Raw genomic sequence first — 17,669 nt, 5'->3', positions numbered from 1 at the left:
ATCATAAAGTAATGTCATATTATAGAAATATGGCATCAATTGACAAGAAGGAAATAATCCTTTAAAGAGTTTCTGCACTTGCTCGCTAAAGCATTTGTGCTCTGTCGGCTGTTTTTGCGGACTAACTGGCGCTATATGGGGCTGTCTTTAACTGCTGGAAGAAGTCAAAAATGGCTGACAAAACATGGGCGCTCCAGTGTGAAAGTGCAGGTACTTTTAGATGAGCCAATTTATTGTTTGAACGAGTGAACAAGAGAATATCAGAGTTGGCTCATTTGCTCGTGCAGTCTGTTTATACAGGCAGACAAACTGCTGGTTCGTTCAAACAAGAAATCATTCAGAATCGTTCAGTCTTTCACGTTCACTGTATAAGTGAATGAGAACAACTGAATGAGTGCTGTTTAAACTGAATGGGAAGTGAACGAGCCAACAATGATTTTTATGCTTACATAAAATGAACTACGAGCAAAAAGTGACGGTTATCATTTATTGTTCGGTTGTTGGTGCACGTTTTACTGAACGATTATCGTTCACTTTCGTTCGTCTAAAAGCACCATCAGTCGTAAAGTATCATGATCTGCTATTGCTGGTCAAATCAATGAGCACTGTAGTATGAATATATTGGAAAATTTTAACTATGCATACAATTTATTTGGCTACTGTATGAGCAATACATATTACTTTTGTCACTTTTAATCTTTTAAGGCAGTTGCTTTTTCCATCCTAAACATCTGATATATACATGAACTTACTGTAACGACAAGTTACTACAACAAATGGCAACTAAATGCTCAAATTAAATCCTTTCTCCATTTACTGCCAAAACGTGCTCTAAGAGTATGTCTCGGTCTTCAGATTGCACAGTTTTGTACCTGCAGTTTTCTCTATCGTCTTTTTAGATAACTTCTAGTGTTATCTTTTAATGCTTTCTTTTAAATGACTGGAAAGGACTAAAAACAAAGATGTGTACCATTAAGAGATAGTGTAATGTATAGTGTACAGAACTTGTGTATATGTAATTAAATGTTCACATAGATATCAAGGGGCTGCTAGGAAGCCATGAAAATACACGAAGAGCAAGCTACAAGAGAAGCAAACATTCTGTAAAGGTATGTTATGCTAATTGAACTATAGCTATGCAGTTACTAAAATGGAGTCATCACCAGATCGTCCAAGCTCAGGCAGTGTGTCTAGACTGCACAATTCTTCTTGAGAATGATCAGTGTTCAAACTGCATCATAAGTGCACAAGCTGGTGCTGATTTTTATGTTGGCTGAAAGTGAACTAAAAATGAGAAGCATATAACTCTAGTTCATCGTTCAGTTTAACGCAGCCAACGACTAAACAATGAACAAGAATTAAATGATTTTCAATACGAAAATAAAGAGAAGGCTGGATCTCTGAGAGAGAAAGAGATAAACGCGAATCCGTGAAAGATATAGGTTTTAGATCTGCAGTTAAAGCTAAAACTGTGCTGCAGAGAGCTGTAGATATGCGTGGTAAAGAGAAAATTACATCTCAGAGAGAAAGCGATAGATGCAAATCGTTGAAAGATATATATTTAAGAGCTGTAGTTAAAGCTAAAACCATGTTGCAGAGAGATGTAGATGTGTGTGGTAAAGAGAAAGCTGCATCTCAGAGAGAGAAAGAGATAGATGCCAATCAGTGAACGATATATGTTTTAGAGCTGTTGCTAAAGGTAAAAATGTGTTGAAGAGAGATGTAGATGTGTGTGGTAAAGAGAAAACTGGATCTTTGCAACACAGCTTTAGCTGCACCTATAAAGCATGTATCTTTTAATGATTTGTGGCTATCTCTTTCTCTCTCATACATGTAGCTTTCTCTTTACCACACACATCTACATCTCTCTGCAGCACAGTTTTAGCTTAGCTGCAGCCCTTAAAATTATATCTTTCACGGATTTGCATCTTTCTCCTTCTCTCAGAGATCCACAGTCTAAACACAGCATAAGCTACACTGTGTTTCATTAAATAGCATTTAGAAGTCTGTATCGGTAACATGATGAAGATTAATTAGTAGACGAGTGTTAAACAGTTCAACGCATTGATCCGATGTGCTCCGTTTTTTTATTCAACTTTTCTGTTTTACAGAAACTAATAATTTTACAAATATAAAAAGTGAACTCAACTATACAATGGCTTATATTTATATCCTCCTGTACTACAGCAGATATTACTGATTTAATGGCAATTTTCCAACATATAAGTGCTTTATTATAGCTTTAAATTGGTGTATCCTCTAACCAATCAATACATATTGTAAAGTGCTTAGAATAAAAGTTAAGCATAGCCATTCCAAGATGACTTTGATAGATTAAGTTAATGGCATAAAATATATGTTCCTAAATTAACATAACTAATTTTTAGCTTCTGTGTAGAAAATATAAATCCAGTATATCAGTTCAGCTTATTTATCTTAGTTTTAATCTATATTAAGTGATAGTTTGTAGATAAATTAATCAAAACACATGTATTTTCTGCAATTCATCCTGAGCACAGAACGAATGTTACATTTTGCCACATTCTATGGTAACTAAATTAGATGGGAAACAATTGGATTTTATCTAAAATTATTAGAGGGTGACCATATTGTCAGAATGTTACCAAATTCAAATTGTTCGAAAACGTATTTTTCTTCCCCTACAGGCAATAAGGCAGATCCTAGTTTGCAAAAATTAAATATGAAAATGTGCTACATATGTAGTTTTTAGTTTCTCACTTTCAATTCAAGTGCTAACACAATAAGAGCAGCATATGATCTCACTTGGAAACCCAAATGTTCCTCAATTTTTTAATTCTCTGGTTCACAATTAAAATTGACATTGATGAAGATTACAGAGTAGACTTAGGAACACTGTTTAAAAGAAAAACTCTCTGTTCTGAAAAGCAGCCAATTGCAGCACAGCCTTCATTTTACAAGATAATGGAAGCTGAGCTGCGATTGGTTGCTATAGGCAACAAAGACAGTTTTTATTTTAAAGCGTTTCATAAATCTCCCCCTATGTCTATTGAACCATAACACCTCTTAAAGAACTGGTCTGTACCCACGATTCGACCGCCATAAAGACGTTTGACTTAGTTTACCAGACACGTACTCAGTTAAATAGCATGCGTAAATTGTTTGGGATTATTTTGCAGTAACTGTACTGTAACTTCAACCTGCGGTTTTGCTGCATTTCTGCAACGTGTAAACACACCCTGACATTTCATGTTGCTACTATCCACAGGTCGCACAAATGTATACACAATACTATACGCCAAAAATATTTATCCATACCCTCCCCCACCCCCTCGAAAAATTAAAAAATTGTTCTCTTTGTCAAACTGTAAAGACTGAAAGAAAGGTGCTTACAATAAGGATATTTCTGGCAGTAAATTAGATAATGAAGAAAAGTAGTAAATCCTAAACAATAGCTAGTTATATATAATACAGTAATAATAATGCCCATCAAAAAGCTAAAAATCCTGACAAAATAAAACTCTAGATCTTAAAAATGTGGCAATTATAAATGCAACTTATACTGGACACTATATGACTTTAAGCACGCTGTTCAAGCTTTATAAGTACGGTATATTGCTGCACAACAACCAGTTTATACGATATGCCTGCCAGTAATAACACTGCTTAACATTGCCACTGACCCAAATGAGTTTTTAATAAGCTTTTATGTTTGAAATAAATGTGTCAATGCTTGTTAAAGCATATATCTCTTGTTATAATAGGTCTTTTTCAGTACATATTTAACAAATTTTCATGCATGATCTTATGCACCATTTTTCCATGCTTCCTGATGCTGTGTGGGATTTCCTAAAACAAAGCTCTTTAGTAGACACAGAGAGAGTCAATGGTTGCAAGGCAATTTCAGTTAGCACACAATACTGAATATACTGAAGAAAGGGGTTTAGAAAAACAGGCACACAGATTTTATAGTGAGATGTTATTTCAATTAAACCATGTGTACACAGCTTACTACAGTTGTGTAAGGCTTGACCCTTGTTGTGGAATTTTATTGAACACAGAGGTAGTAGCACACTGATTACCTGAAGCAAGGAGATTGTGGTATTGTTTGCACTGATAACATTTAAACGCACTAACATCAAAATACATTGCTATGCCAACTTCCTAACACACCTCTTGAGGCCTTGGACATCATTCAAATGGTCTAAAGGCCCTTTCACACAGGCCGACAGTCTTTTGGACAACTGCACAAGCGCTGACGTCACTGCTAAGGTAATCAAGCCTTCGTGCAGAGCATTTAAACAGAAATGACTTGCTGATGGCTCGCTGGCTTCTTGCTCAATGCTTCACCTCCTATGGGAAGCCTTGAGCGGGGAGCATTTACACGGCACGACAATACAGCAAACTAACGAGGTTTTTAAATCTGACTAAAAAGTCAGCTTAAACAACTGCTAACGACAAGTGAGCGACTTTTTTCGCATTCACACTGAAAGATTATCAATAATCGTTATGTGTAAATAGGCCTTTAGTCGTGTCAGATCGACGTTGGATATTTCTAACATGGATCTGACACTTCAGCTGCAGATTTTTATGCAGATCTGCACACAAATTTAGCCCCAGGTAATGGGACAAATCCACGTGCAGCTGCTTGGCACGGTTTCTGCCCCAAAATTGACTTATCAAGTAAATTTTCTACAATGTAGATTTCAAAATATGCACTGAATGAACTATGGCACAAATTATCATAGTATTCAATAGAATTCTAAAATTGATTTTGAATTCTAAATTCAAAATCCATGGTAAAATTAATCGATGTGAATAGGGTCTTACAGTAGAATTTGAGTGTATAGCTGATTAGACCGCTTTTTAATTAGCAATACACTTGAATGGTGTGTAACCTTTGATAACTGTAATATGGCTTATAATTTTTTAAAACTGCTTTTGCCATCATCATATTTGTAAACAGATTATAGTCAAGTAATTTAATAAAAACTGTTAAACAGCTATAAATAGTTTAATATAATAAATTCACCCACAAAATTCTGACAGCGATAGCTTCAACGGAAATTCAATTATTCATTCAAAACTATCCCCATCAGAACACTGACAAGACAATTAAGTCCTATATATGTCATTGGGCAATATTCCAATACTTATTGCAAGTTAAACTAACAGTTACTGGAGTTGGGTTATTTTCAACAGCTGTAAAATACCTTAGAAAAGATACAACCAATGTATTGGCTCTCCATATGTAGTTCTGCAAGATAATTAATTTATACTCCTTTAAATCAAAGAAACATTCTTACCATAACTGTTTTTTTTTAAAGTATTTGCTAGCTTATAGTTTCCGAACTCCAATACAAAATGCAACCACCTAATTTTTCAAGTTTCTTTACTCCTAAGACCTCATGTCCACCGGTGCAGCAGGATCCAACCCTGTCCGCGGCCATAGACATTTTCTCACCTATCCAGATCCTGTGCGGGTCTTCTCCGTCCCGGCTGGATCTTCTTTCTTCTGCGCGGCACATGTGCACTGCATGTTACAAAAAATCTCCGACTTTCCCGTGGATCCGCTGCAAATCAGCCGCAGATCGGACGATTTCCATTGAATTCAATGGAAGCAGTCCGTGTAGGATCCACTGTCTGACATCTTCCAACATTCTGATTAAAGCATGTACAGCTCTGATGTCGGAAGACGTCCAGCAGGGTATTCTTACGGTATATTACTGGCCGCTCTAACATGTCACATATTGCAGTATTGGCTCTAGCCAGCAGATGGCGCCATTGTAAAATTGCAGAAAGAAATCCTGAATCCAAAACTGCATTGGAAAGGGTTAATGTATTTGCGGATGGCCATGCATCCCTATGGGCGGCCTGATTTGCGTTTTTTTAGCGGGGGTGACCCAAGCGGATTCCACAGACAAGATCTGCCTGTGGACATTAGGCCTAATAAAACCTAGCAAATATAAATGCCTTAACAAAACACTACCTGTGTCTCTGGGAGCTTTAAAAGTAGTATTTCATATAAATTGCATCCAAATACAAAACATAAGGATAACAAGAAGCAGCAAATACAGTAAATAAGATTAGCAGCTAGGCCTCAAGGGATTAGAGAGCTGATAACCTCTCCAATGTTACATTAACTGTTATGGCACTAGTATATAGACTGTAATACAGCACATATCACTGCTACCCATTACAGTACGTGTGGCATGCGGTATTTAATATTCATTTCAAACGACTGAAGGTGTGGTGATAACTGTACTGGAAGAGTGACAGAATAAAGGAGTTTCCAACAAAAAGAAAAAAATAATTATTGTATAAAAATGTTATGAAAGGGGTCGCCAAATTGCTGTTCCAAGATACTAATCCAAACTGAGTAAAACCAATAGAAATTGTATAAAGAGACAGATAATCATATAATAAAGATGATAAATAGCATTTAACAAGAGTAGTTAGATGTCACAACAGTAAGGAAATGTGGCTAACCAAATGAGAAATTGTAGATGCAGTAAGATAGATTAAAGGGCCACTCTGGTGATTTTTTCCAATTCATTATGTAACTAGTCCCCTAGCATATATAACTCAGTAAGTATTACCTTGTTTAGTTATTCCTTTCTATCTGAAAATTCCCATAATCCTTCTCTTCAGCTGGGTCATGTGATCTCGTGGTCATCATCTGGGAATTATTTTCCTTTTTGTTCTCTACAGGAGTCACCAGAACATCCTTTATGATGAAATTACATGGATAGTTCCACACAGTCTCTTCAGAGAGGGACATACGTTTCTATCATAGTTACTGCTGAGAGTTATACATCTCCTGTAACCCACTTTTAATGGAGAAAATGACAGTTCATCCTTCCTGACTGTATATATTTGGTCTTTACCCTGTCTAGGAGAATATAGAAGGCGATGAAAAGAACACAGAAAGCGATGATAAATCACACTGTCCTCCTAGCATGTGGGGATGGTTCTGGCTCTAGCTGTTCATGTGACGCTGTGTTGATGCATCATAGGATGCCTTTCTGACAGTGAGGGTGATCAATCAGTGGAACAGGTTGTCATGGGAGGTGGTAAGTTCTCCTTCAATGGAAGTCTTTAAACAGAGGCTGGATAGCACAGCTCAGAGGAAGAGAAAGCAGAGAGAAATCTAAAAGTCAAGATGGTGTCTGATATGTATTAGGCAGGATGCTGTACTGCATGGAAGAGAGTACCATATATATAGGAGATATCCAGAATGTGTCAGACGGTAAGGTGAGGTGTGCAGTGATGGAAAAATGTGTATTCATTGGAGTGCCCTTTTAAGAATATGTTTAAAATTAGAACGCAACAAAACTTGTGGCAGCAGAGAATGTGAAGTGAATACAAAAACTACAAAATTCCTATTAATAAATACAAAAAGTACAGTCAAAACACTGCTAAGCTTAATAAAGTATACTGCAGGCATCTGCTCTTCACCACTTAATCTTAAGTCAAGCGTTAGATACTGCGCAGAAAATAGTATAACCTTTGTACAAGTACAATATATAAACAATGTATATTGGAAACCCAATAAATTATGTACAGAAATAAATAAAAAAAAAAACCTAGAATAGGATTCAATCTGTCGCCAATGTCAGATAAATGCAAAACTGCAATAAATTGCTAGGGTATCTCAACAGGCATAACAAGTCTTTCTTTGTTGCTACTTGATATTTATCATCTCAAGATTTCAGACAGTAGCTACTATAAATGAACATCCAGGGCTAAATTTAAACACATAAAATAATACACATAGAACAGTTCCAAAGGCAAGATAGTGTATACCATAAATGCAGAACAATGAGTGCGCATTATGCATCATAATCAAGAATACATAAACACATTTTTAGATTTGACTTTCAGGGTATGTTCACACGTAGGAAAAATGCTGCAGATATACCGCAGCAGAAAATCCCATGGCAGAATCCGTAGCATTTCCACAAAAGAAACCATCAACTTTAAATCAGCTGTGTATATGCACAGCTCCCCCCTCACCGCCTAATTTTTTTAGCTATCAGCACAGCCTTTTATTGGCAGCCTCCAGGTGATGCCACTTCCGCATCAAGCTGAGCCGGGACACTGCACTCACTAGAGGCCACCGGGTGCGAGGTGAAAGGCTGCGCCGATAGCGCAAAGAATTGGGAGGTGGGGGGGAGCACTATATCTGATAAAATTGATACGGAAATGCTGCAGAATTTGCAGCAATATTTTCCACTGTGGAAATTCAGCAGCATTTCCGGCCCCTGTGAACAGACCCTTAGTGGGATTTTTCACTTGTTGTCCACAAAATAAACTTGCTTTGTTCGCCCTAAATTTTTCTTTGTTAGTTGAATAATTTCCCAAAACTAAAAATTTGGAGATTAAGTAGCCACTAAGTCCGTAGTACAAATCTGAAATATGGGGAACTAGTGATACAATACAGAACATGAAATATCATGAAATGTTTTTCAATTCAAAATATGTTTCTTCTGTTACCATCTTTTAAGATTTCATTAACACAAGCTTTAGGATTTCTAATACTATATCCAAAGTGTCATAAATTGGAGAATATAACCCTGATAAGCATGTTTGTATCATATTTCTCAACATCAAGCACCAATCAGTACATTAATGTATTTTCTATGTTCAGAACACAGCCAAACAAGGCAAATAGTAGAAAAATTGGTTTCATGTATACTGACTGAAACATTTTGCAAGGCAGTGTGCCTTGAAATGCATAAGCAAATTCTATCAATTAAATTAAAATAAGAATTTAAAGAAACTTCTGCTGCTGGATATTCCACAGCTAAAAAGCATAGGTAGTCAAACTATTTTAGATCCAAAACCTGATCATTTGTGTCAAGTCATTTTGGGTGTCATATGGTTCTACTGTAGCTGAATGGTGACTTTGTTAAGAGACAGGAATAATGTGTATATACATTGCGCGTGTAATAATTATATACGTACATTTATATTATACACATACACATTTGAGTTCTTCCTTTACTCATCTTGTAACTTGACATATCCTGAGATGTATGTTGCAAGATGTTAACAAACATGTAAAATATAGAAAAGTATATGTCATAAGTCACCCGTAGGCATCCATATTGAAAAAAAATAAAAAATTGGTTTACCATATACATATTTTTTTTACTGGATAGCGTGAGATTATATTGAATTGTTAGAATGGTATCATGACAAACTGTATAATTTGAGACATTTCAAGACAGGATAAAAGGGTATTTGCATCTCAGCTCTCTGCTCATCTCCATAGGGTTCCTGTTATAACCAGGTTATATGGAAACAATCGAGTGGATTGTTCTATGTTGTTTCTATAAAGAGCAGCCGGTTTAGGTAGCAGAGAGCAGAAAGAGGTAAGCAGGAAGATCTTGAGATAAATATGGGTCCCAGAAGGGAACCCCTTCATCTATCAGAAATTTATCGCCTAAATGTCTAAGGTGCAAATACCCCTTGAAAGGTAGGCACACCTTTTATATAATCAATCATCATAAATTTCTAGGCAAGAATACTGTAAATTGGTTAATATTTGCATTAAACTGCCTTCCAATGCCCTTTCAGCCATTGTTGCTATATTACAAGAGTTACCTTATCCTACAGCTTAGACGGTTTAGAAAAAGGAAGAATTCTGCACCAAATGTACAAAACTGATGGCAGAACACATATAAATAGACAAAAATGACTGTAAAGTAAACAGTTACTATTAGGTGGGCTAACTGGGAATAAAAATGCAAGAAGTTTGATATCAAATTTATAGTTTGCATATGTAGCTCATTTAGAATAATATGCTTTGTAAAAACACTAATCCAATTCATTTTGTGGTTAGAGAGGCCATGGTTACTGGCATGACTAGCAAAGGCTTGAATGTTGAGCACAGTGAAATCATGCATTGGCTTAATGTGAAATGCTGCCTATGAACTTACTTTGGTATAGCAGCCTATGCCATGAATGCAAAGTATAAAGATTATGATTTCCTAAGCTAGACTATAAAGGGATGGAGAGAGGAAAAAAAACATATTCAGCTAATGTGAAGTTTCTTTATAGTCTCTCAAGTACAGTAAAATGTCATATTTTTTGTGTATTTCATAGGGCTAGCTTTTAAAGGGGTTGTCTAGCTTTAAAACATACCTGAGTTTTCAGATAACTTTTCAAAATAAGCTGTCATGTGCGAGGAATAGCCCTCTTTCTGGCAAATATATGATTTATATCCTGTACTTTTCACAATTTTCCTTGCACATGAAATATATCAGTTTCTCCATCTCCTGCTTCTCTCAGGACTAGGAGGAGGAACTGCTCTGCTGGGTTTATAGACTGTTTTTAGAGAACTACAGAGATTCTTGCCTTCTAAATGCCTATTACACACATTTCAAAGGGAACTTTGCCTATAATACCAAGCAGGGTCCCTGCTTTGTGAATGGGGCTGGCTGCTTTCTACACATCACCCCCATGCACAAGCGCACTGGTCTGAAGATAGGCCATCAATAGTTTAATGCTGGACAACCTCTTTAATACTTCATGGTTTTCACCAACTATAACATTATCAATTGCTTACGGAATATATATTCTATTACTTAAAATGTTCATAATGTAGGGATTTCCAAAAGAAGTTATGAAAATATATTTCTACTTCCAACATAGCATGAACCGCAAATCAGCATCCTTTCATTAACCAATGTGACATATATCTAAGTAATTCTGATGTGATAGAGGCAATTCTGATTGCCTTGATACTGATCATTTGAAAATAAGGTACAGATGGATGAAAAAAAGACATTATATGGCATAGGACTGTATGTAGGGATAATCTTGATCACAAAGTCAGTACTTACTCAAGACAAAAACTGCAATTGATCATCTAAATATACTCAACAGCAATTTTATTGTCATTTTACAGATGTGTCCTCCTTACCATTCCTCTTGGCTTGACATGTTCCAAGATGTGTGATACTCTCTGAAAGATGCGTTAGTCATTCTTATCCATGTGTGGCCACCAGTGGCTGTGAACCACAGCCTCACGAGGATCTTACTAGCATGACATGATATTGTATTGAATTTGTATTATGGGAAATTGTGAGTCCTTAACAAAATTCGCAGAAATTTAAGGGTGGACACATCTGTACGTTACAAGCAAAGCACAGAGAATGGGGTAACCGATAAAAGTTACCAAGCTTAATTAACTGAGACTGCTGCAGCACGTAAGTGCGCTACATGGTCAAAACCTACTTCAATATACATCTGAGCTGCCTTGCGTCGCATTTGCATAGCAACAATTCAAACAAACAACAATTAATTCTAACGTATTTTTACGTTTTCGTCTTCCAAATACCAGCAGTATAGTATATCCTCATGATCCAATATAGGAGTTGTTTGTGACCATGTCACTAAGGAAAACACCCAGGGAAGCCAGGATAAGTTTCTTCCTAAAAACTGAATATAAACTAGTTAGTAAAAAAATGTATGGTGTTATAAAACATGTTCTAGGAATTCCTGCACTGTTAATATGAGGTATGTGATTTTCATTGGTTTGATGGACTGCAGCAAACACCCTTTGTCAGCCTTCTTATTTTGATTTCAAATAGGTTTCTCTGAAAAGAAAAACACCTAGAGAAATCCAGAGATGGCATCAAGCAAAGTTCATTCTTCTAAACAGTTTTTAAGTAGCCAGGACTGGGAAAACTTTGAGTTGAAATTTTACACTATATGGTAAATGCAATATTTGGCAAGAACATGTTTCTACATCCTGAGTAGTTTTTCTTTTTTTTTTTTCTTTGTTATGCAAACAAATAATGCATATGTAGTCATGTTAAAAATACACACAACAGCGAAACTCAGTGCATGTGGCTAGGAGAAAGTCTGCGTAAGGAAAAAAAAAACTATAACAATACAGCTTGACTGAAATGGAGACTGGCGCGGTGTGACGCTAAAAGCTCATGTGTAATAATAAGGAAAAAAATTCCAATACAGCGGTTTATAAATAACTGAAAACTAAATGATAGTGTCAGACTGAAAAAAAAATAAGAAGTAGTCTGTGGCATCAATGACATAAAAAGGAATGTTGGATATTGTGTGAAGAAAAAAGAAGAGTTGACTTCCAGTTACAGGTTGTGAAAATCAAGGGATGCGTGGAGTTTTTGCATATGGATATAGAATCTATATACAGTTCACCTATAAAATCTTGATTAGCGGTCTTTAATGAAAACAAATGAACATTCTGAGGAAATTCCTGAGATTTTGTGACATGGGTCACTGAGAATATAAGCTGCTGTTGGGTCCTCATGGGTATTAAATCCATCCCTGTTAAGATCTGAAATTAGAATACATTAACAAATATTACAGAACACAAAGAGGACAGTGTAACCACTGTCTAGTCCCTTGCCTGAGCAAGGTATAGCACCATCGTGAAAGGATCACCAACTTTCAGAGAGGCGGAAAATACATATAAAACAGTATTGCTGCTAAGACTGCTGTAGTGTGCACCAGTAATGTTTTCTGGAGGCAGTGGCAGCCAAAGGCTGACGAGTGACTTCTGTTTGACCATGCAATTGTGACATCACTAGGAGAAATCTTTCCTTGGTTGTTCATCCGTAGTACATTTCTCGGTCATCTCCTGACAGAAGTCAACTGTCACTGTTTGACTGTTCTGTTCCAAACAAGTTTCCCTCTCTGAGTAAGTACCGTGCTCAGATCCCTCCACAACTCTTCTTGCTATACAATTCTCTGGTATATTGTTTGAAACCGAGTGGCTTCCAAGCTGTACTTGACCTTGCTCATTGCAGCACTGCATGTTTTCTCCCACATCCTGGGATGGGATAAGTTTTTGCTCTATTCTTGCTGGTAAAGGGTTAAATGCAGCAGCTGTGGGTAAGTCCAAAGGCCTCAAAACAGGGCAGTACCTGTGCAGGGCTTGGATCTGTTCTGGACTCTGGATATCTCTACAAACTTCTTGGGATAGGCAAGAGAAGTTATCTAGTAGCTCTCCCATGCAGGCCTTCAGCTGGTTCCTTTCTGTTAATAACTTTTCTTTTTCACATACCTAATAGAAGAAGTAAATAAATCATAATTTACAGCAAACCTTTGCATTACCATATAAACCCGAAACAAGTTATTAGTTAATGATATCTACATCATGTTAGTTTGCACAGTTCTTCCATAGTTTTTAAAGGGGTTTTCCTGAATTATAGTAAAACAGGAGAGAGGGTGAGAAATGGTCAAAAAATAACAAACTTAGCTAATGTATAACCACCACTCTGATCCCCTACCACTACAACTCTCCACTGGACTTTGTTTACATGGCTGCAGAGGTGATGTTCCATATATATATATTATATATACACACACACACACACACACACGCGAGAGCTGTAGCTAATTACTGCCATTCATCAGTATAAAACTCAAGATCGCTGAAACCTGTCAACGTATTCTCAAATTAATGGCTTGAACTACAATACCTGTTCCATTATATTTATACCAATATACTGTAGCAATGGAACACAAGCAATTGTGAAGGCATACCTAAGTATGTCCTAACAAAAGAAAATATGGCCAGACAGCTCTGAGGTCCTTCAATGGATTGTGGCTGCCTACCTATAGAAGGTGTGGGGCTCTGATCTTGGTACAGGGAATCCCCCTGATGCAATCAAAGAGTGTTCCTCCCGAACCCTCTCCTTTTAAATGCAGCAAATTAGCGTTGATTGCAGGCATTTAAGGACTATTGAATGAGCTCAGAGCTGTCTCGCCATTTTTTCTTTTGTCAGGTATGCCCTCACATACTTAGGTATGCCCTCACAATTACTTGTGTTCCACTACTACAGTATATTGTCATAAATCTAACTGAACAGGTAATTCTGAACACAGTGAACTCCCATAGCAGTGTCAGGAACAAGTCTGAATTGTTTTATTTACCTCTATGGCCATATAAAGCAGGGTTGCCGGACGGAATTTATGTTGGGAAGAAGAAAGGACTTCTACTTTTTAAAGGCTTAAAAGGGTTGTCCGAATAATAGCTCCTGTGTAAAATCCATTCCCTATGCAGTAACATAACAAAACGCCTTATACCCCCTCTTCCCGCTCCTGCTGTGTACCGCTCTGCTGCTCCAGGTCTTCCCTTTGACATCATGTTTACAGGCTGCCCCAACCTGTTAACTGGACGTCACAGGTGCTGCAGCCAATAACAGAGCTCAGCGATTGATAAGTAGCAAAGGACAGCTGTGAAAGTTTATTTGGTGTAGTGTGATCTAAACAATATTTGGCTATATTTTATTTAATGTTCAATCTGTGTGCAAATCAACTGAGAGGTAACTGTCTTGCAAATTCTAGCTAAAAATGCTCCTTAGGCTAGCTAATTGCCAGACATGGGAGCATTTTCAAAAAAAAATTTCCAATTGAAAATCCTTTTATGTTTTGTATGAACAGAGAAATGTAACATTTAATCATGCGATAACCCATGTAACCATTTTTCAGAAGACAGAATTTTTTTTCCCATGCTTTTTATTGAACAGCCTGTTTGGAAATCAATTTATGGTATAACCAATTCTCTGTTCTTATTCCACAATGACGTTATAGAGTACTCACCAGCTTATGTATTTCACATTCTAAATTCTGTATACAGTCAAGTTTCCTCTTGCGACAGCGTTGTGCAGCTATTCTGTTTTTGCTCCGCCGCCGAACGTCATGAATAAATTCCAACTGTTCTGAGGTCAGCTTGTGCATTTTTATCATCATCTGGAAATCATTACGTGAAAGATCTGTGATTTGATCAATTGGAAAGGGCAGCTTAACCTACAGGACAGAAGACATAACACAATACTGTTCAGAAGAAAAAAAAACTGTTTCAGCAAAGGTAGAAATATGACATAATGTAGTACTATTTTTGCTGTGCATTTAATGTAGGCAGACTAGTACAAATACACTAGATGAAGATTTTCACCAGTGTAGGTTACAGTGCCCTGAACTACCTATAATGTAGAGCACATGTGCAGCTGCGAAAACTGAACAAGTGGATACTCCTTAACCAGGAAGAACAGAAAAATCACTGAATAGGCTTTACCCTCAAACAGCAACTCGAATAAAAACTTTTTTTTTGGATTAATGTCATTATTTTAGAATTAATGTCATTTTTAAAAAATGCTATATTTCGTTACATTTCTTTACAGCAGTTGGAGTTCCATTTTCAACACGAGAGCCACATTCAGATGTGTTGTCTCCAAACCAGAGATATAAGGTGCGAGATGTTAAACATGTAAAAAAGAAAAAATGTATATGTTTAATGGATGCCATCAATCACCCATAGACTCCCATGTTAAATCAAATATTTACATTTAACTTTGTAAGGTTTTTTACTGGATGGCTGTGATGGATGCTATCTGTCACAAATATGTTTTTGTTTTTTTTTAAACATGGGAACCCAAGTACAAGTCCCTTTTAGGCCTCCTTCACACGGGCGACAAAGTCGCGTGATTTTGTAGCATTGCTACGATGCTACAAATCGCATGTATGTGAAGCCCATGGTTTCCTATGGGTTCCTTCACACATGAGATGTTTTGTAGCATGCTACAAAACGACACACAAACCTCGCAGGTCCGGCAATATGCCCGCGACACGCGAGGTTTTGTAGCCCATGTTTCTCTATGGAGCCTTCCTCTCTGTTGCATCGCACGAAAACGCGGCTTGCATGCAATGTGATGCAACTTTGCAAGGAGGAAATGCTGCAAAGTTGCGTGATTTTGTAGCGTCACATGCGACTTTGTAGCGCTACAAAATCGCAGCGATATCGTACGGTGCAACGATGCGATATCGCTGAGATTTTCTCGCAGCGATGTGGTGTCTCCCGCGTGCAGGAGGCCTTACTGGATGGTGTCAGATTTGATTCAATTGATATTATGTCAGAGTGAATAACTTAAAGAAATGCATGGTTGTTATAAGGGATTACCAAGCTCACCCCTGTTATGACACATTGGTAAGTATTATTATTTGAAAAAAAACAACAAAAAAACAAAAACCACAAATACTCACCTACCCTCTGCCACACTGCACCCCCTCTGTGACCTCCAGTCCTCTGATGCTTTGTTTATTCGGCCTGCAGTGGTCACATGGGTTATTTACAGACATGACCGCTGCAACCAATAGCACGTCCAATAGAGACGTCATCAGTGATGGTACATAAACCTGCGGGGAGCTTCTACATTAGAAGCCTACGTAATAGATTTACAGGAAGTCACCTGGCCTTCTGGCCAGGTGCTATAACTTGTCAGATACTGTGGCGCTAGACTGCTGAAACAGCAGTCTGGCACCATAGTATGTTGATTCAAAATAGTTTTTAGCAGGGGTTTATACAGTTTTGGCCTCGGAAACCCTTTAAGGGTAAATACATCCGTATACTGTATTCTCTTTCTGTTCACATAGTCACTCCTTTTGACCAATCATAGTCGTAGTCACATTATGAAATTCAGCTGCCTGTAGCCACCCCATTCAGGTGAATGTATGCCAATGATTCCCAACAGGGGTGACGCCGCACCCTCGTATGCCGCGAGAGCCTGCCAGAGGTGCCGCTGTTCCCTGGCTGGGAATCACTCAGCCATTAAATGGGTTTTCCAGGCAATCCCTACTGGGACATACCAGGGTTGGAGCGGAAGTGCTGCTCTGACCCTGTGTAGTGGCCAGTGCTCGTAAATTGCAGGTGCAGCTCTCATTGAAAACAATGCACCTGCAATTACAAGCATAGCTCCCATTAATTTCAAATAAAGCTGTGCCTGCAATTACATGCACCGGCCACTACAGGCGCAGCTCCTATTGATGTCAATGAGAGCTGTACCTATAATTACATGCGCCAGCCACTATTTCCGCTCCTACCCCTGTGTATCCCGGCAGGATTTTCCTTGGCATTTACAGTAGCAGCAATGTGGATGAATCTGTAGAAAAAGTGATCAGGTGCTCGCAGGGTAAAATGCAGACAGGTGTTGAATAGAGCGCAATTACTCATGTGGGAGTTCTCACTCCTGAAGATCTCCCAAAAAACAGTTCTCAAGAAGAGTACTTGTCTTAGCTGTTCAATATATAAAGGTTTTTAATATTCCAAAAGCAAGGTACAGAGGTAACAAGAAAAGAGGATTGAATCCAAAGGATATAGTTTGCAACATGTTTCAGTGCCTCTGCAGCTCCTTTATCAAGCAAATCCTAGTTGTTTTCTGTTCCTGGGTCAAACCTCCTTTTTGGTAGGGGTGCCCCAAGGTAGAAAAGGTTGGGCAACAAAGGTGTATGCATTTATATAGCTATTATCAATGGGAGCTGTACAAATCTCTTTGCAAAGTTAGCTGCAGGCAAGTGTTTATGACCACTGACATCACAGCAGTCATATGGTCTGTGTGTATGGAAAGTAATGGAAAGTATGGCACTTGTTTTAAAATATACTGTAGCATACTAAAGCCCCATTTAGGCCGCCTGCAGACGGCCGGGTCGGATTCGGCTGTGAGAATTCTCGCAGCCGGACCCGACCCAAGTGCCTGCAGAGAGCAGCGTGGAACTCACCCGCTCCCGCAGCTCTGGCTCTTTCATGTGCCAGCTGCCGGGCGGAGCCGGTGGCCGGTGAGTGACATTTCAGTCGTTGTATTATCGTTGTGTGGTCTTTGCATTGAAAACTCCCCTCAAATCGCTGGATAACTGAACGAATG

The 17,669-nt window shown here is 38.0% G+C and overlaps 1 protein-coding gene across 2 annotated transcripts in view; it reads right to left on the bottom strand.

Annotated features, from left to right (window-relative positions):
• Window positions 1–9,713: 9,713 nt before the first annotated feature.
• BACH2 (BTB domain and CNC homolog 2) overlaps window positions 9,714–17,669 on the bottom strand; it is a 412,122-nt gene continuing 404,166 nt past the window's right edge. For both annotated transcript variants that reach the window (XM_066608426.1, XM_066608435.1), the window contains 2 exons: window positions 14,575–14,781; window positions 9,714–13,033 (listed from right to left, as the gene is read on the bottom strand). In XM_066608426.1, the coding sequence (XP_066464523.1) occupies window positions 12,554–13,033; window positions 14,575–14,781 (687 nt within the window). In that variant the 3' untranslated portion in view covers window positions 9,714–12,553. The remainder of the gene's footprint in view (window positions 13,034–14,574; window positions 14,782–17,669) is intronic.

Source organism: Eleutherodactylus coqui, chromosome 1 (genome assembly GCF_035609145.1).
Source record: "Eleutherodactylus coqui strain aEleCoq1 chromosome 1, aEleCoq1.hap1, whole genome shotgun sequence".
Lineage (NCBI taxonomy): Eukaryota > Metazoa > Chordata > Amphibia > Anura > Eleutherodactylidae > Eleutherodactylus > Eleutherodactylus coqui.
This window is presented reverse-complemented; position numbering and strand designations above follow the sequence as displayed.